We start from the raw sequence: 23801 nt of genomic DNA, 5'->3' as shown, positions 1-23801 counted from the left end.
CCAGGAACTCAGGAACTATTCTGTTCATTAACTCACTTCCAGCATTTAATGGAAGGCCTGCCATCTCCTGTGCATTCAATAAATGTATGATGGACAGATTAATTAACTCGATGAGAACAACTACATATTTCTCAATTTGCAGAGTTAGAATTTAAATGTTAGGTTTTTGTGATGATCAAAGAGGAATTACTGTACGAGTGGTTTGAGAATGGCAAAGCTTTCGAGAACATTACTTACATATTTAAGTTAAAAACTATGACTTGGAACTTAGGAAATTCATTATTTTTTAATGAACTAAAATATTCATTACGGGCATCACACAGGGACATTAAGTGAAAAATAATTTACCCTAAGAATATTGATAATGTATAGCGAGAAGGCCACTCACCTTTTTTTTTTTTTTTTTTAGAATGAGAACAGGAAGTTTCTTTCAGAAAAATATCCACAAGGGACAGAAATTAACCTAAGAAGTATCTGCAAACAATAAAACCCATGACACAGATAGTGCCAGTACCTGACAGGTTTATATTTCTCTCAGATGGACATGCTGAGAGTATGGTACTTGGCTTTAGAAAGGAAGAGAAAGAAATTATTTCAAAAATGAATAATGTGATGATTGAAGGTTAGTGATGGATTTATTTTTCCTATTGCACAGAAATACAAAAATCTAGATTTAAATCAGAAAGAGAATCTTTACTAAATGACAAATCACCACTTTTTTAGTTCATTAGTGAAAAGTATTATTATTTACAGTTTATTCACTTTTATTTCCCTGTTATTTATATGTTTAAAAAAAATCTTTCAATAATGGCATTTGTTTAAAAAAAAAAAAAGGTTTGTCAGAGACATGGGGAATCAAATTCCTAAGTTTCTGTCATCCTCAAGTTCTAGAAATACAGAGAAGATGTGTGTGTATATAATAGATTAAATGGGAAAGAAATTATTTCTAATACATTAAAAAAAAAAAACAACCCTGCTATAAAGCAAAGTGTTCCTATAGTAAATAAAAGGAATCCACATCATTACATAAAAGACACAAACAAGATACTATTTGATATTTGTTGAATGTGTATGTGTATGTGGAATTAATGAGAAGTATAATCTTGAAACATGTTACCATAGTTCACGGAATTTGTGATTTCTGGCATTTAATGACCCATCAGACAAGTGGTCCTGACCAACAGTCACAGCATCACCTGGAAATTTCTCAAAATGCAAATTTGTGGGCCCAACCCTGGACCCACCTTCAGAACCTGAATCCCCAAAGGTTGGCTCAGTCATTTAAGTGTCTGACTTCCGCTCAGGTCATGATCTCCTGGTTCATGGGTTCGAGCCCTGTATCGGGCTACATGCTGCCAGCTCAGAGCCTGGAGCCTGCTTCAGATTCTGTGTCTCCCTCTCTCTCTGCCCCTCCCCTGCTCATGCTCTCTCTCTCAAAAAGAAACATTAAAAAATTAAAAAGAACCCAAATCCCTGGGGAATCTGTGTTTTAACAAGCTCTCCAGGTGATTCATATGTGTTACAGTGCTGGGAAAAGAGGGCTTTAATACATAACACTGTTCATCAAGCCTTTCCAGGTGTATTAAATACAGAACAAGGACATCCAAATCCTTGTAAAAACAAATAACATATGTCTCCTGGTGCCCAGATATTTGTTGGATAAAATTAGGTCAAATAAAAGACCACTATCCAAAAAAGGTAAGAAGGTAAACACCATAACTCTCTTAAAAAATGGGATGGAATAATCGCTCCTCGGGGATTCCATGTTTCCAAGAAAAAATATATATATATAATTACTTCTTTCAGAAAAAGACTACATATATAATTTTGTGCGAAATTATGAAATTACCTAGAAAATAACATTTAGTTTTAACTTCTCAATGATTTATTTTCAGTCTTCACTTTACAGTTTCCTGATTTCATTTACAAAAAGAACGAGGCCAGAATAAAATTGACGTTGACACCTTCCTATGTTCCCGTGGGTCTGCTCATAGTTTCCACAGACCTTACTAACTTTTGATTATTTAAAAAGTGACCACCTAGCTATCAATGGCCTAAGGAAGAGTTTATTCTTCTCCTTTTTTACTTTTTGGTACCCATTTCTTGGTTATTTTATCATTTCTGGTCACTGTTCCTTAGCATATGGGGCCGAACAAGAGGAAATAACTGAAAGCAACCGGTTTTGTCAGTAGTTGTTAAAAGGAGGTCAACGGGGAAGGATGTTGACACTGATGGTTAAAATGAGAAATGTGGAAAAGTGTTTTAATAGATGCCATTACTGACAAAAAAGTAGGGTTTTTTTGTTTGTTTGTTTTGGTGAATAAGTTCAATAATAAAATGAGGTGCTCCTACAGATAAAGCTCCAACACATATGTTTCAGTTACAAAAAGATTTGGTTAGAGACACTGGTTGGGTTAGCTATTAAATGACAAGAAAGCAAATTGTGGGCTTAGGCACTAGTTTATAAAACAGTTCGCTTTTCTGTAGTGGAAAATACTAGCCACTCACAAAGCAAATGGGAAACAAATTTCAGAGGTCTCTCTACCTGTTTATAGTGGAGTCTGCTATGGTGCGTCTGGACAGAATGGCCATAGGCTAGATGGGCATGGCTTCTCCTTGGCTGCTAAAGAAGGTGGGCTAGCAATATGATCTGCAGATTTGGTTCTGATGGGTAACCATGGAGACCATTTATGCCCTAGTTTTAGGATGTTGACTCTCATGACCATGTCCAAGAGGACCTAACTTGGATCTAACTTGGACCTAACTTGGCCGGAGGAAAACTCAAATTACTTCAAATGAGACTTAGCAGTCAGTACTTTCTCCTACTGATATAATAAAGATTGTGCCGAATACCTTAATGCTGAGAAAGTAAAATATCACCCAAACACCTGGGGCAAGATATATATCCATCTGAAGAATCTCAACGGCCAGTTAAGACTCTGTGAAGTACATCTATAACTATAAAATAACATTAACATCTATAAAATAGTCATTAATAAATAATGTAAAATTTTTATACTAATTTGCCCAAATGATCATCCAAGATAGACAAATGTAAGAGGTACCTCAGTGGCTCAGTGGGTTGAGCACTGGACTTTGGCTCAGGTCATGATCTCACAGTTCACGAGGTTGAGCCCTGCTGACAGCAGAGAGCCTACTTTGGATCCTCTGCGTCCCTCTCTCTCTCCCGCCCTCCCCAATTTGCTTGTTCGCTCTCTCTCTCTCTCAAAATACACATTAAAAAAGTAGACAAATTTAAGAACACATCAAAAGGAAAAGAAAGATTTGGCTGATGTTAATTTGTACTTTACTTTTTCTTTCTATATTAAATTGCCATTTAAGATTGCCGTACCTTCTACCAAACATTTTATAATGTTCAAAATGTGTTATTTCCTAAGTGTTCTTTCCTCCTCCCCCATAAAACTACATGAACTCAGACCAAAGAATAGTCCAAGATTATTTTTTATATACTGTAGGTATAGAGATGGAGATCAGTTAAAACCCTAATAGCATTCATTTATTGAAGGCAGTGCCAGTTGCCATGACAACCTAATCCTTACAAATATAATGAAAAGACAGTAAAGGGAAATCTAAAAATAGTCATTTCCTTCAAAAACAGGAGCATGGCTGGGCCAAATAATTAAAATACAAAGTAAAAAGCTAATTATTTCAATAATTTTAGTCAGCTTTATGGCATCTGAGAAGATCTCAATATACTATAGGCAGACTTTGGTAATTATAGTTATTAGAGCTAATTCTTACAATTCAAAAATAGACCTAATTACTTTCTGTTATTACAGTCTTTTTCACCACCCCCCCACCCTCCCACAAAATAATAACCGGTTTATCAGTAGTCTTCTGGCAATGTGCCCAGGGGCTTCATCAGGCTGGTTCTTGAGACCATGAATATGTGGCATATGCACTTTCTCTCTTCTAACATAATACGGCTGTCTCACTAAAACTGACAAAGTTTAGCATGAATCCCATGTCTCCCTCTGCCTTAGCCCTTGCACTGGCCCTCAAAGATCTTCAACAAAACAGGGAAACAGAGCGGTAGGGCAACATGGATAGATACCTTTATAAAAGAGAACCACGATCTTCTGAAAAGCTTTCATGAAATGGATGTTGTCATAACAGTATTCTTGAACCTTCTGGAGGAGGATCAGCTCTGACTGGCCTTGGGAGCTGAACACAGCCAGGAGTGGAGCGTATTGCTGAAATACAAGTGGGGAGTAAAACCAACCATTAACTTTCTTGGAAGGTACAGAGACAATACTTGAAACACAACAGAAATCTGGAGATTTCTTTAGGAAGCTTTCACTTTAAGGGTTATCTCATTAGAACATTGTGTCCAATCAAAATTAATTTTTTAGCCCAGCATCTTATCAGATTTCTCTCAATGTACCCACTAAAAGAGACCAAATAAAATTCTGACACTATTAAAGGTAACTTATGCTGCTGTTTAAAGGGCACTATGAAAAGGAGGCAGAGTGAGGTCTTGGGGTGGCCACATTTAGTACTGGTGGAGTGTGGAGTTCTTTCCCTAGACATCCCAGACACCCTCACAGGTCATCTTTATGGCTTAGTTCCTATTGTTCCCTTTGTCCTAATTGTCCTTGGCTTCTAGTCACTGATGTTGACCCAACGTTTTCTCATTTCAACACAAATCTCCTCCAAGGAGCTTTCCCTGATCAACTTAACCTGCATATTTCACTCACTCCTCTGTTCTAAACACAAAGGATTATCTTTAATTTGTATGCTACCTAGTTTCCACTAGGCAGTCTTTTTATTTTACATTTACTTATATCTTGAGAGAAGGAAAGAGTGTGTGCATGTGAGGAGGGGAGGGGCAAAGAGAGAGGGAGAGAGAGAATCCCAAGCAGACTCTGTGCTGTCAGTGCAGAGCCCGAGGTGGGGCTTGATCCCATGAACCATGAGATCATGACCTGAGGTGAAATCAAGAGATGGATGCTCAACCGACTGAGCTAACCAGGTGCCCCTCTACTAGGTAGTCTTTGACTTCCCAATTCAAATGTAAACTCTGAAGGAAGATATGTCTTTCATTCATCTTAATATAGTTTTATAGGGAGAAGACAATTAATGAAAGCAAAAACATTTATCCTTGCTCAAAAACATGCTATTTACACAATCAGTTGATCTCTTCCACCACTCAGATACTTTTCAAATGTTTTGGAATTTTTATTTAAATGCTATTTAGTTAACATACGGTACAATACTGGTTTCAGGAGTAGAAACTTTTCAAATTCTAATACCATTTTGTAGTTTACTTAAACAAAAATATTACCAGGAATTTTTGTCATGTAAAAGGAAACCAATACAGTTAGACCATATTTCTCTTTAACTTTAATTATTCTGTGTGTTTTCTGACATTGTGTTTAGTAAGACTTTACTCTTAGACGGGAAATAATGCCTTTGGCCCAAACCTGGGTGAATGGCAGTTAGAACCCACATATCATACAGTTAAGGGCTACAATTGGTCTGTGGCCAAGACTGTTTCCTGTTGATCCCGTACCTTCAGATGCTTAAGGGCCTGCTCTGCAACGAGTTCTTCCTTCTTGTTCCATTCAACAGCATTCATTATACAGGTCCACAGAAGTCCAATCACTGCTGTTTCCGGAAGATCATTCCTCTTCATTTCTTCCTTAACATAGAGCACCACCTACATTTCATGGAAAAAGGGGTCAGAGAGTTAACAGGCAGATGGCAGTTTCCCTGTCACCATGCCTGGTCAGTAAAAAGCTTTGGGTGGATAAATATTCTGCTCAGCCCCTCCCTTCCCAGTACATACTCTCAGATTACAAGAGGGAGGAAAAACACAATGATTTGTTCTCAAAGCAGATTTATTTTTAGTTCCAAAATTAATAGGCTTATCTCTGGCCAGGAGCTGCTGGATAATAGGAAGTGAGAGGGAATCTTTGTTTCTTAGAAGTTATTCTTTTACATGCAGCACCCCTTTGGGTCCAGCAGAACAGACGACTTGAGCTGGTTTGACTCTCTGGGTTTGAAATTAGCTCACGGAGCTGTGAATCTTTACCTCCAACTCACAACTTTAAACCTCTAGATGAATAACGTGTTGGGTTTGTACAAGTCGATTTACCACAATTCATTCTTAATTATTACTTTAGACTCTCATGAGCCATGAAAATAAGCTGTGAAGTGCCAAAGCCATTTTTTATATGATACATATTAATGCAGCAACACTGGACAGGTTATTTTCCCCTTAAAATTATGTTTGATATGCAATTTATCCTCAAATCTGACAGTATGGAATAAAAGGTCTGCCTAGCCTAATGTATTTTATATCACACTTGTCAGGAAAAAAAACTTTTCCTTTTGAAATACAACCACAAATTGAGGTTACGTCCTCAAAAGTGATAAAACACCATAATCTATACCTCAAGTACACTACGACTTGGTGAATAACACAACTACCACTCCCCTCATTGCCCCTTTTTAGTGAAAATACATTCTTTTCTTTCCTGTTGGCCTGGGTTGCAGAGGTATCAGGAATGGGTTAAGAAGCTCTGGTTAATTCCCAGAGACTGCGCTGGCCAGAGAAAGATGCAAAGACAGGTGACATCTCTGCATCTAGAAGCATCACAGCGTTTTTTGGGTTTGCTTTTTTTTTCCACCTCATGGAAAATCACAAGGTCTTGCTTGGAGAAATGTTACTGACTATAATGCTGACCTTACTGCCATGAGACTTAGAAATATTTTTTGTTCCAACACCTCCATCTGCTGGATAGCATCGGTCTGGAATTCTCTAGTCTTAAGCCATGTAAGGTCCCATGTGGGGCTTAGGGCACATACAGTGGTAAGGGTTTGGGACTCAGAAGTAAATGGCAAAAGGAAAGGACTTCATTTAATTTTTGGATTGTCACATAAAAGTTGTTAAAGTTCACATGGGAAGTTTTCTTCAGGCAGGAATTTTTTAAAAATTTAAAAAGATACAGCGATAGCTACATGAACTATTATAAAAAATGTAGTATTTATATTATAGGGATATGCAGTTATTGTGACTATGATCAAACAAGCCATTGGTTCAACTGGTCTTTTCCCATGCTACGAATTCAAAAACCATCAAAAATTTTTGTCTTAAAATTAAAAAAAAAAAACCAAAACCCTATATATTCATACCCAGTGATGCACGCAATACATAGTGTTGATTTCAAACACTAATCATATACTTAACCATATTATATTATCTGTGATGAAATGGAAAAACCACCATAAATGGTGCATAACTGACAGTAGATGGCAAATCTATTCGACAGACTAAAATATTTCATTAATCACAGTAGTGTGATAAAATAAATCACTTGTGTGGAAATAACCATTAATTTCTGGAATATGCCAGAGGATTCTGAATCAACACTTTGCAATTGAGATGGTATGAACAGGTACATTAAGTTCCAAGCAGTAAACAAAGGTGGGTCTTCTTAAGGAAGGTCCAGCCTATGCTCTTCGATGTTAATCCTCTCATTCGTGTGTTCTGCAGTGATCTAATAAGTCCAGGTCCCCACCTCCTTGATTGGGCATTCCTGAGAAAGACGCTCCTGGAGCTCCTTCTGCAGTTCCTTCCTGGTGCCCAGGGACTGCTGGACTCGGAGGAAGTCGGAAAGCTCCTTCAGGCCTGCGTCAGTGAAGTATTTAGCAAAATGATCCACGCTCTGCCTGTTAACTGGAAAGAGTTCCTTGAAGACAAAAGGAAAAAGACCGTTTCACAACAAACTATTCAAATGTCAGCAAGCAATAAAGGACAAACTTTTCATATTAGAATGGCACTTAGATTATCTCATACAGTGGGAAGAACAGAACAAAGAATGATTTTCAAATGAATGAATCTTGGGTATCTTTCTGGAGCATTTGCTAAGCACCTTCTAAATTGGACAGGTTTACAGAGAAAGAAAAAAATGCTAATCAACTTATATAAACTAGCTTCACCTATTTTGAACCATTATTTACTTTTTCTTTCACTTTACTCAAAGTATAGCATATATGAATACAGAAGTGAACTTGCTAAATTAAATGTAAATAACGTAGCTTACAAGTTAATGGACAAAAGTCAGGTTTTTCTGATATATATACTATACATACATACATACATATATACGTATGTATAGTATATATATATTTGGGAGAGAGTGCACGAGTTGGGGGCGGGGAGAGAGAGAGAGAAAAGAGAGAGAATCTTAAGCAAACTCCACGTTCAGCGCAGAGCCTGATGCAGGACTGAATCTCATGACCCTAGGATCATGGCCTGAGCCACCCAGGTGCCCCAAAAGTCAGTTTTAATAATGCTGAGATGACGTGAGGTAATATTAGGAAACAGTACTGACTATTATCTCAAGAACTTCTATTCACAATCTGAGAAAATGCTGCTATTAGTCTAATACTAGCTTGGAGCTAAAGAGAATTTTTGTGATATCTGTTAATGGTGGTGGCTCTAAATTAAGTAACAGGAAGATCTAATCTAAACCCACCCTCCCAACTCTTCAGTTCATTACATAATTCTGTTGGAAATTTTTAAAGAGCAATACACCATGGCTGCTTGCATATTTTTACCTCATTTCCATTTTACCTTACACAGCTTGGAAAAGTCCCAGTAACACTTAGTCATATTCTAATCCTGTGTGACTTCAACACCCAGCTAAGATATTAAGGCAATTTTCAAAGCTTTCACATTTTTCAGACTGCTGCAGTCTAAAAAGTAGATCCAAATTTTTATGGTGGTTAGATTTGCACATATATGGTTGATAGCTATATGCCTCTAGTAAAAATCTCAGTAGAAAAATCTCTAATAGTTTTGCTACCATGTAGAGGGACATAGCCAAAGGCTTCTATGACATGACTCAAATTTCAACAGTCTCTGTATCATAACTTCCCCTGTTGAGTTAGGAGTTTCAAAATGTCAGAAGAGTTGGTGGGAGCAGCTATTAAACGCATTCATGGTAAAACAAACATTTCACATCAGACTGAAATTTAGTCACTGACATTGGTTCTAGCATTCAAAAGGTCTAACAAATTTGGGATTTGGGGAACAAATTTAATTTTGATTTTCTTCTAGGAATCAAAATGTGGCTATTTTCCTGAAAATTACATAAAGTAAAAACTCTTATAGAGGATAGATTAAGTCTCAACAAGGCTAAACAGCTTGACCCAAATTATGTAGTCAGGTATATTTAAGGACATAGCAGACTATGCCCATAGCCGGTAATTATTCCATTACTCCGTGCCAACATTGAGTATTCAATTTAGGAACAATGTGACTGCAAAGTTTGATCTAAAGTTATGTTCAGAGGAATATATCAAACATATTCCTGGGGGTTTATTTATGAACTATATTCAAAGTCCTTATAAATGACACATTTAAGACAGTGAGGATTATTATTCAGATTAAGCTGAAGTAAAGTCAGTCTAAGTCCTATCATGATATTTACTGGCTTGGAGCATGGTTTGCATTAGTCAGAAAAACCCTACCCAGGCACAAATCTCCATCACCTCATCCCTAGATTAAGGTCTCCCTGCTTCTGCTCTTGCTTCTGAGTCTATTCAAAGCAAAGCCAGAGTTTTCCAACTTCCACAAAGCTTTCCATTTTACTGAGAATAAAAGCCAAAGTTCCTAGATGATATGGGACCTGCTATGTCTCCATGCTGATCTATACTTTTGTTCTTACCAAACACTCCCCACTGCTGTCCCCAACATGGCATGCCCCCAAATTTGCATTCTGTTCCCTTTGCCTGGAAAACTCTTCTGGAGATATCTATAAAGCTCACTCCTCAACTCCTTCAAGTCTTTACACAAATGTCACCTTGGGGCAGCTGGGTGGCTCAGTCAGTTAAGTGTCTGGCTTTGTCTCAGGCCATAATCTCATGGTTCATGAGTTCGAGCCCCCCATTGGGATTGCTGCTGTCAGGGCAGAGCCTGCTTCAGATCATCTGTCCCCCTCTGTCTCTGCCCCTCCCCAGCTTGTGCTCTCCAAAATAAATAAAACAGTTAAAAAAAAAGTCACCTTATCAGAGAGATCTTCCTCTGCCACTGAAAACTGCCTCCTACTCTGATATTCCTTAGAGTTTTCCTACTTTATGGTTTCCTAATCAATGGTTGATTTAGTCTGTTGCCTCCCATCCCCTCTTTTCAGAGTTGCTGTTTTTCTTGCTTCTGTATTACAGAAACGGGTAACTGCAAACTTTGAGATATGCTTCTTTTCCCCTAAAATGTACTAGTACGGCCAGAGAGAATTTTGTTGTATGTGTTAAATAAATAAAAATTTCCTCCTTGATGGTGAAATTGACCCTCTAGCTTCTCGTTCATTCACTGAGTTAGCAAATATCAAGCAGGTAGGCTCCACAGAGGATTACCTTGTCCTCATGGAGCTTACAGTGTTTCTGCTAGAAACTTCTACCTGTGCTTCTCGTACCCAAAATATATGCAGACATAGAAACCAAGTAGGAACAGTTAAATGATGTATTCCTCAAAAAGGAAAGACACTTTAAGAATAAATCTATGAAGTGACCTAATTAAGTTAACCAAGCTCTGCCATGGGCATCTGTGAGGAACGATGCCTTAAGAGATAATTGTGTCTTGGGCACCTGGGTTGCTTAGTTGGCTAAGTGTCTGACTTTGGCTCAGGTCGTGATCTCGCCGTTCGTGAGTTTGGGCTCTCTGCTATCAGCACGGAGCCTGCTTCAGATCCTCTGTGCCCCTCCCCTTCTTTTCCCTTTCTCTCTTTCAAAATAAACTTAAAAACAAACAAACAAATAAACCTGAGTCTTTTGTGGCAAACCGTAACAGACTGTATCTTTATTACCAGTCATGTGCCCCCTCTCTTTAAATGAGTATTAAAGTCCCTCCTTGCTGTGTCTGCCTGCAAGGGTGGAACAGTAAGCTGTGACAGAATGAACTTTCCTACTCCAGTGCCAGGCTTCACTCTGACTTTTGGCCAGCAGAAGGTAAGCTTTGACTGCACTGGAGGGGTTTACTTCAGTCTCCCGTGTTTCTGCCCTTTCCCATAAGGACAGAATGGCTTGCATGGGAAGTGTTCCTGCAGGCTAGGTCCCGGAATGAAAAGGTGTATAGATCACGGAGGGATCTAGCCCAGATACAGTTAATCCACAGACTCAAGGATGAGAATACGTTGCCTTCATATGAACTTCCACCCTGCTTGGCAACCTATTCACTTATCTTTTATGATTCCTCTTTCTGTACACAAGGATGTGCCCTAAGTCCAGGAGAAAGTAAGTTGCTATGAGGGCAGGGAACTTTTCCTTCCTGTTCTCTCTTGGCTCCATAGCTTCTTGGAGCATGTCTGGCACAGAAACATAGGCTGAATGAAAATAATTATCGGCAGAAATCAACTAGATGATCATCTAGTTAATCGTTGGTCTTTATCATAGTCTAAAGACTTGAAATACCCAAAGGGCTATTTGAAGGTAAATTTCAAGAGACAAAGGAACTTGAAGAGATAGAGAATAAAAGCATTTACAGTTAAAATTATTCTTAGGTTTTCTGAGGGGAGGAGCCCATTTTACAGTAATCCCTTGGACTGACAGACAGAATTGCACACTAAAACACAGTGGAAGTGAAAACCGAGAGAAAAGGTGAAGAGAAGATGGCAAGGGTGTCTTTCTTTCTTTCTTTTTTTTTTAAAATTTTTTTAATGTTTATTTATATTTGAGAGAGAGAGAGAGAGAGAAACTGAGTGCAAGACAGGGAGGGGCAGAGAGAGTGAGAGACACAGAATCGGAAGCGGCCTCCAGGCTCTGAGCTGTCAGCACAGAGCCCAAAGCAGGGCTCAAACCCATGAACTGCGAGATCATGACCTGAGCCGAAGTCGGACGCTCAACCGACTGAGCCACCCAGGCAGGCGCCCCAAGGGGCGTCTTTCAATTTTAGACTTTGTCCTAGACTAGAAGAGCAATGTCACTCGGAGAAATCTCTGTCTTCTGCACATGTGTGACTTCTAGCAGAAAGAAATTGTAGGGAGTGGATAGAAATATTAAGAACAAAATATTTCTCTTCATTTGTTTTTGAAAACCACAAAGAAAGAGAAATAAAAAACATAATCAAGCAACTATGATAGTGGGAGCTTCAAATCAACCATAACAAATTTGTTTGCTTTCTTAAATAGCTAAGTCATTTCCATGGTGTCTTGGTATAAACAAGGAATTCTGTTTAAACTCTTATTCTGTTAACACATTAATAAGTATGTGAGATTGGTGTCACCCATCTCCAAACTAACACATCAGAAATGTTTAATTAGACTGATGGCACTTTATCATATTGCAACGTTAAATCTGCATACTTACTAGTTCCAAAAAAAAAAAAAAAAAAAGGTTAATTCTGATCAATGTTAACATAATCTCAACAAATATCCAGATCCGAAAATCACAATAGACCCTATGACTCTTTAATTTTCTGATTCCATTCATTTATATGATAAATGTTAAAATGGAATTAATTTCCCTCTGCCAGTAATACAGAAATAAAAGGGACCATGCTCTGATTTAACACAGACCCAAGCACTTCAGTCTTGCATTGCCAAAGCCACGACAGAAACATCAACCCCTTATCCAGACAATACTTACAAGCAGCCTCTTATCTAAGTTGGCTTTTCTCAAAGAAGAGGTAACAGAGTTGGCATCTTTTTCTGCCATCCATGCTTTAAAAAGCTTGACCGCAAATGAGGCTGCAATGCCTGTTTAAAAAAACAGAAAAAGAAACAGTGAGAGTTGAATTATTTTAATAAGCAAAAACACCGGTAATTGACAGACAGGGGCAAGCTGCTCACTAGGTTTCCTGAAAGGAGTCTGCTGCTCAAAGACGTGATTTGGTACAGAGGAAAAATGGATAGCTCTTTAGGCACAGTTCTGTTTCCATTACTCAAAAGAAAAGGAAAAACAGTTAAAACATTTTTCAAAGTGAGACTCCCTAATTCCAACCTGGAATAACCGTGTCTTTATTTTTACCTTGGTTCAAAACAGATTGAAAGCCCAATATTCTCTAGTTTTTTTGTTTGTTTTGTTTTTGCTTCTCTTCCACCTGTGGTTCACCAGTATTTCATGTCTATAACAGTGATCCTGAGGTATAACAACTAAATCTTGAGACATAAAAATGAAATGGCAGCACATTAATTAACATGCTGATAAATGATACTAGGCAAAATGCATTAATAGTGAAAGATATAAATAAAGCTATAGATGCACAGGCAATATTTACTTTGTAAGTTTATTTCTTGTAAAAAGCATTAAAAAAAAAAAAAAAAACTCATGATGGGGTGCCTGGGTAGCTCAGTCGGTTGGGTGTCCGACTTCGGCTCAGGTCATGATCTCATAGTCCGTGAGTTCAAGCCCCGCGTTGGGCTCTGGGCTGACAGCTCAGAGCCTGGAGCCTGCTTCTGATTCTGTGTCTCCTTCTCTCTCTGCCCCTCCCCTGCTCATGCTCTGTCTCTTTCACTCTCAAAAATGAATAAATGTTAAAAAAAATTAAAAAATCAAAAAAAACCCTCATGAGTCAAGCTATAAAAATACAGATGCTGTTTCAAACTGAAGTCTTTTCTAGATATTTTAAAAGAGATTACTAAAAGAGCTAATGTTAATCAGAAAACCACTCAATTACATATCCATATTGACATTAGGATTTATTTCCAAATATAAGTAATTAGATAGCTAGAAGACAGTTCCTCTGTGAACACTACAAATTTCCAAGTTAATGTTACATTTTTTAAATTTCCAAGTTAAAATGCAACTGAAATATTGAACTGATTTTTTCTGAAGTCTTCACTGTTGCAGCCTCAATCCCTCACACCCCCTTTTTTTCCTAAGAGAATTTCTATTTTGCATAGGCCAGGTGACTTCAAGTCTAAGTCCCGGTACCATTTCCTTCTGCAATGATTAGTCGAGAGTCCTCGCTTTAAGCCCATCTGCCCAGGGTGCCTCCCTGGCAACTGCTACTGGGCCAAAACTAGTCATGTGGCCTATGGTGGCCAATCAGCTGAAGGCATGATAAATTATTCTATGTTGAGAAGTACTCTCCCACTGAATCTAAACAAGAAAGGATGTCCCATAACTGTACCAGCAGACATCGTATAATGACCAGGGAAACCATACTTGGAATAAAGTTGATAATGCTATGATTGGTAGTGAGAAATAACAGGAGAAAATATCCAAGACGTGAATATTATTGTTTTGGACATAAGAAATAAAGGTTCTTATATGGAACAAAATTTCTTATACAGCAATTTGAGTTCCATCTTCTAGTTAGTTCCAAGTAAGAGCATTCAATCAATGTATCATTTATACAAACACAAACTTTGCCCAAATTTCTTCACTTGAATGAGCAGAGGAACGAGTAAAACAAAACAAAACAAAACACACACACACACACACACACACACACACACACAAAACAAACACACACACACACCCCACAAAAAAAAACCCAAAAACCCACTATGGCTAGGACAATAAAACAGGTGTTTCGAACTGTAAACACTGTTAGTTACTTACACCCACTATCTAAATTTTATAATCATTAATATTTTATATTTGCTTCATCATTGTCCATCAAATTATTTGAGGAATTTGTAGAAATCACTTAGGATTTTAATACAACCAGAAAGACAATTATTTTCTGTTATGAAGGCTAGGGAAATCTAACATAATTAACATTTACTGTTTACATGTTATCTTGTGTTTTTCTGAGGGTAAAATGGCTCACATAAATTACAGAATCTGAACTGTCATAAATCTGAGCTATATTAAGCCCAAAACTATAGAAAATCTCTAAGATCACTTGACTCGCAATTTACTATTCTTTTCTCAGCTACAAGAAAACTACAATCCATTTCACTGCAGGCATGAACGAGGCTGGGACTTCAACATTTGTAGGAGAGAAACTAAGTTCTAAGAAGAAACAGATGTGTTCACAAAAGCTCTTTTATTTTTAAGGAAAAAATAACTCTTTGTTTTGTGTTGCATTATAACTCGAATATCATTATCCTCCTCCAAGAGCCCACTTTTGTTTTATTCCATAACCAAGTGATTGTATATACGCCTATCAAACTCTTACTGCCTTAAAATTAAAGCAAGACTTCGATGCCACCATCTGGACTTCTTTCTAAAACTGAGATAATGAATATCTTAAAAATGGGATCAAAATGAACATCGAACACAAGACTTTGAGAGGTAACGGTTTAGAAGAACGGTCCTAACCAGCGAAATAACAGTCTGGTGGGGGGGCATTTGGGAACATGAAGGGGCCTTTTTTCATTACACTAAATAGAGGTGGGTGCTAGAGCCTGGCAGTTTAAATGCCCCACAAAGTACAATGAAGCATTCTCCCAACAAAATATGCCAGTGGCAACTACATTGAGAGAAACAGTTTGGACGACATCCACTTCAGGGTATTTGATCCAGGCATTAAGCCTTACACCCTGAAATTCAGTTCACTAATAGTTTTTGTCTTTGTACAAGTGTGCATATTTTTTCTTCCAGTTTCCTCCAGTAAACATGTACGATTCTTATTGTTTAGAGATATACACACATTCGCTCATACAGATGATGGGTGGGTAGAAGAGAACACTAAGAGGAGTTGCCGGTACTTTTCTAATCACCTGTGGCTTTACTTGTCTTTTGACACATGACAGGTAAGAAAACGCAAGCGTCATTACCTTCTTTGACTAAGCTGTCGGTGAACAGACTGGTGAGGATGGTGGCGGGAAGGGTGCCGTTGCCCAGCAGGATCCCCGACAGCATCGCCAACTTTGTCTGCTCTGTTTCGGAAAAGGCTTTAAGGAAGAGGAGAAGCTGTGGGTCAAACAAAAGAAACCAGGTCTATAAAGCAAAGGACTAAGGTAGGAAAATAACAGACAAGGTACATGCATGGCTGAATGGCAGACAACGAGTCGGTCGTACGCACAGCGCAAGTATTACCCATCAGAAACACATGCGCGTGCTCACTTATAAACTGGATGCTAAGGAAAGTGACTTTCTCAGGCACAGTTCCTTGCTTCCAAGTTCACTTACGCGTAGCTATAGATAACATCCACAGGAACAAAAAGAGACATATGGAGAATGGTGTGAATAGGTTATATAAAAAATTTACATTGGACTTTGTACAGAAGAAAGGGTAAGTTTTACATAATGAGCAGAACATTTACTGAAATATATTATTGTCCTTCATATTTTTCAGTGTTGGGATGCCCTTGTCCCCATACTATAGCTACCCACTTTCTTGGGGTTTGTTACATCGTACCACACACAAAAAAACAGGGAAAGTCACTAAGCTTTGACATCAGCATATATTTTTCTGAGTTCAGAGCATATAATATTCTTTAAAACAAGACTGTTGCATGAGAAAGGGGTTTTCTAAGTTTCTGCTGCTCTTTCTAAAATAACAAGATTCAAACTCAGTATTTCTTAGAGCATGTAGTCTTAGCAGCCCTGGTGATGAGGTAATGGAGGATATGACAAAGCCTCTTAAGAAAGAAAAGCCCTCTGATGCGAGTTGGAAAGAGCAATTTCAGAGGGGGCAATTGAGAAAGTAACAACCTCAGGATGGTTAAAGGAGAACCAAAGCAAAGGTGATTATACCCCATTTCCCATTTTTCATTCTATGAGTTCTCAGTCATGTGGAGTACCCTCCTCTTTCTTAAGGCTACCCCCCCCCCCCCCCCCCCCCTGCATTCCTCTGACTCTATTCCAGGCTATTTTCTCTAGTTCATCAGTTTTTAGGCATGTTACTCAGATCCCCGGGGCTCAATATCACTACTGGGGCCTTGCTCACTTTCTCATTACTTTGCACCAATGAAATGCCATTAACTCTGTACAGTGGGTAGGGCAATATTAACTTACTATCCTTGACAGTTAAAGGATTATTACATTACAGAGAAGTTATGTGAGTCTAAATATTTGTATTATGAGTAATGAGTGAGTGGCAGAACTGGAATCAAACTAGTCCATTTCACTCCCAGGTTATGCCTATTAAAGTGTCAGTGAATTAAAAACAAAGCCACCTTCAAAGTTCATAAAAAAAACATGGAGGGAATGAGAGTATCAGTGTGTAAAGCTCCAGGGAATACCAGGAATGGGACACAGTAAAAGAACTGACAAAATCATAGACACTTTGTATCAATCTGGCCTTTCCCTCTGATTGAAAAGATGATTCAGATTCAAGTGAACAATGAAAAATGGCTCCCAAAATAAAATATTAAACACTACTTTTTAAGCCCATCAATATACTCTCATTCATTAAAATAGTGCAAAAGTTACATCTTTTTCTTAAATTCATATTCTCATTCATCAATTATGTTAATCAACATTAAAATCAGATGCTGCCTGTACTTCAGAATATTCCTTTTAAAATGGATATACTATGAAAAATAAATCATTCTTGAAGCATACATATACATCACATGAATAAAATAGTAAGGAAATTTTCAAGTTACAAATGAGCTAAGAAAAGCATAAGTGGTATTATGAGACAAAAGTGGTAAAATGTCATTTAAAGGCTTTACATTCTCCCTCCCTGTTATATCAATTCCTCTGTTTAATCAGGTGCTTGTTATTTTCTAGACACCTAGCAATGTAATGGACATTTTTTTCCATTTAAGTTTTTTTTCATATTTATAAAAGTAATACATGCTAGTAGAATAGTATCTATCACTGCAGAATAATATAAAAATGTGATTTCCTCTCTAATCCCGCTTCCTTAGAATTAATAACTGTTATTGTGTTCATTAATAACTATTTGATGTGTCCTTCCAGATTTTTAAATGTACTTATATACCTCTATATATTATATACATAACTATATGCATGAACATGTATTGTTTTTACTGAATTATTCATTGATGACAGCTGAAACTTGTCAAGGGTACCAGCTATTTTTCTGAATACTTTCTGTGTATTGAAATTTACACCAGCCTTGATCTTCACTTTACAGAAAAGTAAACTGAGGCAGATAGAAATGAACTAATTTGCCTGAAGTTAAACTACCAAATGGCTGCTCCGCACCTATTTCACGTAACGATTTATCATGGACATTTTCCCCAATCAATTCATGTGGTTACACTCCATTGTTTACATGACTGTACAGTATTCCACGGTAAGGACAGACCAGAATTTAATTAATCAGTCTCCCATTAATGCGCACTTAGCTTATTTCTCCAAACTGTGATAAACATCTTTATACATATAGTTTTACGTATCCATGCTGAACTATTCTTAAGAAATGGGAAAATGGAGTCATAGAGAATGCAAATTGTTTTAAAAAGGGATTTTACTGTCAAATGTTCATGATGTATGGATCTGCACTGAACATGGGGAAGCGAATAAGTAGTAAAGTAGATGCTATGGTTCCTTTATTCCCTTGGTTTATAATTTAGCAGATATCTAAAATTGGAAATAATGATCAAGCAACATGCAAATCTGTAACAAGTTAATGTAGTGAGTGCTACATACACACACACACACAAGAGTTACAAATTTCAAGAGGGAACATGTTGCAATGACAGAAAGGAGGTCTTCTTTAATGAGGTGCTACTATTTATTTTGCTACTTACTAGAGGCCACTTACTCTATTCAGTACCTTATATGTGATCTCATTGATTCCTACAGCAATCCTAAGGTATGGCATCTTACCGCAGCTATTTTACAGTGAGAAACACCACTGAGACTTACACCCACAGATTATCTCCCAAGATGTGCTTTTATCCTCTTTGCCAGACTGTATTTGTGAAAATTAAAGAATTTTACTGGGTATTAGCTGTTGTGCCATATACTCCTTCACATGCTTTAATTGCTTAAATCACCACATCTAGATTTCCCCCTTGATATATTTATTTTTCTTGCATATTTGGAAACTCTAGTTTTTATTTTTAAGCTCTGCAAGGTCAAGGATCAGATGCTATAAAACCACTCCTATAGAGCAAAGTATGTGGTCTTACATAAAGATGAATGAACAAAATCTAGGCTAATCGTGTATTTTCCCCTATAGCAATTAGCTAATGACCTGTTGTACTCATTCATTCAACAAACATTTTTAAAAAACTTACTATGTCCCTGGCACTTCTGCACTATCGGTGTAAATGAACTATTTTCATCCCCCTCCATTTCATTACTTTAAACAGGTAAGGCATTACATTTGAATTTTTACCTTCTTCATTTCATCCTCAAATGCTTTTTCCAAATACTTATATCTCCTGATGAGTTTATTGAAGACCTAAACATAAAACAGAAGCACTCAATATTATGTGAACAAGTTTAAAAGACAATAGGAGGTGTAGAAACTCACCATAATCACAACATGGCCCTAAGTAAAAAGATAACTGTAAAAGAACTGTAAGCATTTCGAAGGAGTTATAACAAGGGGGGAAATGTGTACATAACAATAAAAGAAATTCAAACAAAAGTATAACATGTGAGAAACCAAAAATAACGCTGATAAAAACACAATAATGTTAAACCTGTGAGATGCAGAGAAAGGCAATAGGAAATGAAGGGGGTGACATATAATCACAGAGACCATGGATACGATGGAGAGAGAAGACCTCAGACACATTGTACTCTGGGTGGACACAAAGACGTCTTTAGAAGACAAGCAAAACTTGGTATAACTTCATAGTAATAAAGGATTACTGCCTCCCCCCCACCCCATCTAGTTAGAACCCACAAACAGGGTTTGTAAGTGTGTCAGTGGAATTCTAGGCTGTTTATTTAAGTGAAATGAATGTTTGTATTCCCACTAAATTCAAATGTTGAACACTTAACTTCCAATGTGACTATATTTGCAAGTAGAGACTTTAGGAGGTGGTTAAATGAGGTCATAAGGGTAGGGCCCTAACCTGATAGAACGGATGGCCTTATAAGAGCCATAAGAGAGACTATACCAGGAACCCAATTGGCTGGCATCTTAAATGTACACTTCCCAGCCTTCTGAACTGCGAATAATGAAATTCTATTGTTTTATAGAAATCCCAGTCTATGGTATTTTGTCAAGGTAGTCTGAATAGAATAATAAGTGTTCTTATTTAAATAGAGATTTTTATAAATATTGATTATTTTTATAATTGAAAACGATTTCTGAATCTAATTCCTTTCTCTCTCTCTTTTTTTAATGTTTATTTATTGTTGAGAGGGAGAGTGTGTGAGTGGGGGAAGGACTGAGAGACAGGGAGACACAGAATTTGAAGCAGGCTCCAGGCTCTGAGCTGTCTGCACAGAGCCCAACGTGGGGGCTCGAACTCACGAAAGGCGAGATCATGACCTGAGCCAAAGTCAGACGCTTAACTGACTGAGCCACTTAGGTGCCCCTAATTCCTTTTTCTTCTATACACATAATACACTGTCATCTAAAACTTTTAGTTTAGATTATCCCCTAATGTGATCAAGATGGGGTACAAGAGTAAAGATTACAGTGCTGCCCTTTATGAGGAAATAGTGGCCCAGGCAGGGAAGTAGTATGCAATAAGGAAAAAGAATCAATGGTATTGAGATCCAATAAATTTGATTTGATCACTCGAGTCCTAGTACTTGCCCTTGTAGTCTAGCTGAGAACAACTGGCTGTTAACACAAGTCAGTGATAGAACAGGAACCAGCTACTCATGATGCATGTACGTTCAGCTCTATAGTGTTAACGTTTACTAGGTTGCTCCATTCTACAGTCCTGCAATGTCCAGACCTTCATTAGGGCCTAAAGACTTCTAATTTTATTTTTTTACCAATCTAATAAATGCAAAACGATATCATGATTTTACTTCCATTTCCCTAATTACTAGCAGGTTTGATTATGTCTTCATCTGATTTGGGGGAGCCTTGTGTTTCCTCTTCTTTGAAATGCCTACGTCTCTTCCTAATAGGCAGCTTGTCTTCTTCTCTAGTGACTTGCAATTTTTTTTATTTAATCCTGGTATGAATCCCTCATAGATATTACAAATATCTTCTTGTCTCTTTCTTGTTAATAGCTACATGATAGTCTAATATAGCTAATATAGCTATGAATAGCTACATTCATATCTAATATGAATTAGAAAATTTTAATGAGTACTCTACTGATAGACTTCTATGCTGTTTCCAACCTTTGATACTATTACAAGCATCACTGATAATTCCCATCATATGTGTATGCGTCATTCTACACATATGCAAGCACATCTGAGAGTGAAGTCCTAGACGTGGAGTTGCTAAGTCAAAGGGAATGTGCAGTTTTAGTTTGGAAAGATAGTGCCAAAGTGCTCTCCCTGAAGTTTGGACCAATTTATACTCTCACCAGAATTTATGTGAGCCTCTGATTCCTTGTGTTCTGTACAGATGAGAGGCAAAAAAAAGAAAAGAAAAGAAAAAAAATATATATATATAAATAAATCTACCTTAGCTAAGTTTTAATATCCACTGCTTACTAAGAATGCAATTGAGTATCTTTTCATATGTGCAAGAGTTTTCTAACATTTCTACCGAAAAAGTGGCCTGTAGAATTTCTGAACCTAAGGTTTCCCTAAATCCTATTCAGATGTCTCCCTCCTCGCACAACAATCTCTCAGTGATGGGCTTTACCTGAGCATAATTTCGGATGGTTTCATGATCTTCATTTGCTGAAAACACACAGTGGTTGGTCATCTTGGTCTTGTCTCCGTCATCTATGCGTGTTCCTCCAGGGGCTGAAAAGACAAAGGTAATTACAGTTAAGACAATACTGAAATGATAGGAACATTTACAGAGCAGATGAATTCCTGCACCTCAAGGAAAACAGTAAAAGTGGATGTAAAATCTAAAAATCACATAAAAATTGATAGGATGAGGTGTACATGTAGATACATATGTTGTTATGTTTATGTTTCTAATCTAATGCAAGCTAGTTGTTCCATTTCACACTACTACCATAGTGTGTGAGATTATTGTTCTAGATCCTTGACTTCACCAGGCTCCTAACATTCTAAGTCTGGACTCATTTATTCTCAATGTAGTTCCTGGTGTTTCTGACATCAGGACATAGTTCACTTTTTAGGTTTGATAATATTTTGCCAGACTCCATTTCACCAACACTGAGAACGGCCAGAACCTGGCTCTTGTAGATCTTGTTAGTTTCTTAACTTTTTTTTTTAATGTTTGTTTATTTTTGAGAGAGAGAGAGAGAGAGAGAGAGCAAGTGCGGGAGAGACGGAGACACAGAATCCAAAGTGGGCTCCAGGCTCTGAGCTGTCAGCACAGAGCCCAACATGGGGCTTGAACCCATGAACCGCAAGATCATGACCTGAGCCGGAGTCGGATGCTTACCTGACTGAGCTACTCAGGCTCCCTTAGACCTTGTTGGTTTCTACTTGAGTAGGTATTAAAACTGTTCCCTCCTCCACTAGCCCAATTATCCATGCAGAGTTGAACAGTATACACTTCGACTGCTCGCTATTTGCATTTGGTCATCAGGCAGCTGTGTTGGCTAGGAAAGTGTATTTTATTCTCTATCGTCTTTTTCCCCCTTGGCCTACACAATATCATGGAATTAATGTACTAGCATAAAAGAATGCATTTTTTTCTTATGACTCAACTTTCTACATTCAAAGGCTCCTCCTGTAAGTTTCAATCATGGCCATTAGAAACACTGGCTGATGAGAAGAACAGAATCCATACTAGGTATTTTTGTTTTCTGATTGTACTTCATTATAATTAGGGTAGGATTCTAGAAGGTTTGAATAAGCCAAGTTAGACTAATGTCTTCCATATACTCAACACATATTTGGAGAATATACACTTGTACCAGCTACTTCCTTTATGCATTTATGTAACTGCCTTTATTTAACTCGTGATTTCAGATCTTTGGATGAAAAGTGCTACACCTAGCCAAACCTTTTCAGATCCCAGCATACCATTTCATAAGCAAATTACTTTTTAGAAAAGTGAGCTCCTTCAGGAATCTATTTTCAGGCAATTAATTTATGCATAAGATTTAATTAGCCCTCTGTAATGAAAACAACCACCTGGAACAAAATTTTATTAAGATGATAATCTTCTAAAAACTCCAGGCTAATGACTCCTATCTGACAGAAGTTAGTTATATAATTGAAATTAAATCTACAGTCTTTTCTTTTAGAGGTAAGTTTTAAAAATTGTATTCTTATACAAAACATGTTATACATGAATAATATTGCTACAGCTTGCATTAAAATTTTTTCCCTCTGATATTGGGACAAAGAATTAATTACCCTTTCTAAAATTTTGGTGAGCCTGCTATTTTCCTCAAAATGTAAGTTAAAAGAAATGAAAAATATTTCTTGTATCTACTCTTCAAAAAACACAACTGAAAAACCAAGATGACTATTGTTTTAAGAACAATGGAAGAAGGTAAATTTTGGGGTAGGTGTTAAGAAAATTCCCATACTCAATAAGTAAACAAAGTATTTATATAAAAAGAATGTGCCTGGCTGGGTTTATTCATTATATCAAAGGTCTGGCCTCGGTAGGTACCTGGGGGTTGTACTGGCTGTGCTCCTAAATCTTACCATACCTTTGGCCTTACCTTCTTAGATGTATGGAGGTAGAGTGAAGGAATGAAAACTGAGCTACAGATATAAATTTGCTGATCATCCTTATATAGATGGTCAATGACGCTTTGAGATCATCAAAGCAAAGTATACAGATAATTTAACAGATATATGGGGGCAGTAATATGGAAACCCAAGAGTCAGGTAAGAGGCATTCAGAGAAACACATGGTCTCATGTAGGGGAAGAAAGTAAACATTTCAAGAATGATAGGAGGGTCAGCAGTACTGCCAGGAGGGCACGAAG

At 37.5% G+C, this 23801-nt stretch overlaps 1 protein-coding gene across 3 annotated transcripts in view; it reads right to left on the bottom strand.

Annotated features, from left to right (window-relative positions):
* BZW2 (basic leucine zipper and W2 domains 2) overlaps nucleotides 1–23801 on the bottom strand; it is a 62782-nt gene that overhangs the window by 5260 nt on the left and 33721 nt on the right. For all 3 annotated transcript variants that reach the window (XM_049641576.1, XM_049641575.1, XM_049641574.1), the window contains exons 4-10: nucleotides 21575–21678; nucleotides 19178–19243; nucleotides 15693–15828; nucleotides 12610–12719; nucleotides 7545–7715; nucleotides 5534–5680; nucleotides 4076–4214 (exon numbers count right to left, since the gene is read on the bottom strand). In XM_049641576.1, the coding sequence (XP_049497533.1) occupies nucleotides 4076–4214; nucleotides 5534–5680; nucleotides 7545–7715; nucleotides 12610–12719; nucleotides 15693–15828; nucleotides 19178–19243; nucleotides 21575–21678 (873 nt within the window). The remainder of the gene's footprint in view (nucleotides 1–4075; nucleotides 4215–5533; nucleotides 5681–7544; nucleotides 7716–12609; nucleotides 12720–15692; nucleotides 15829–19177; nucleotides 19244–21574; nucleotides 21679–23801) is intronic.

The sequence above is a fragment of the Panthera uncia genome, chromosome A2 (genome assembly GCF_023721935.1).
Source record: "Panthera uncia isolate 11264 chromosome A2, Puncia_PCG_1.0, whole genome shotgun sequence".
Classification (NCBI taxonomy): Eukaryota; Metazoa; Chordata; class Mammalia; order Carnivora; family Felidae; genus Panthera; species Panthera uncia.
The sequence above is the reverse complement of the archived record's forward strand: the minus strand, read 5'-3'. Positions and strand labels throughout refer to the sequence as shown.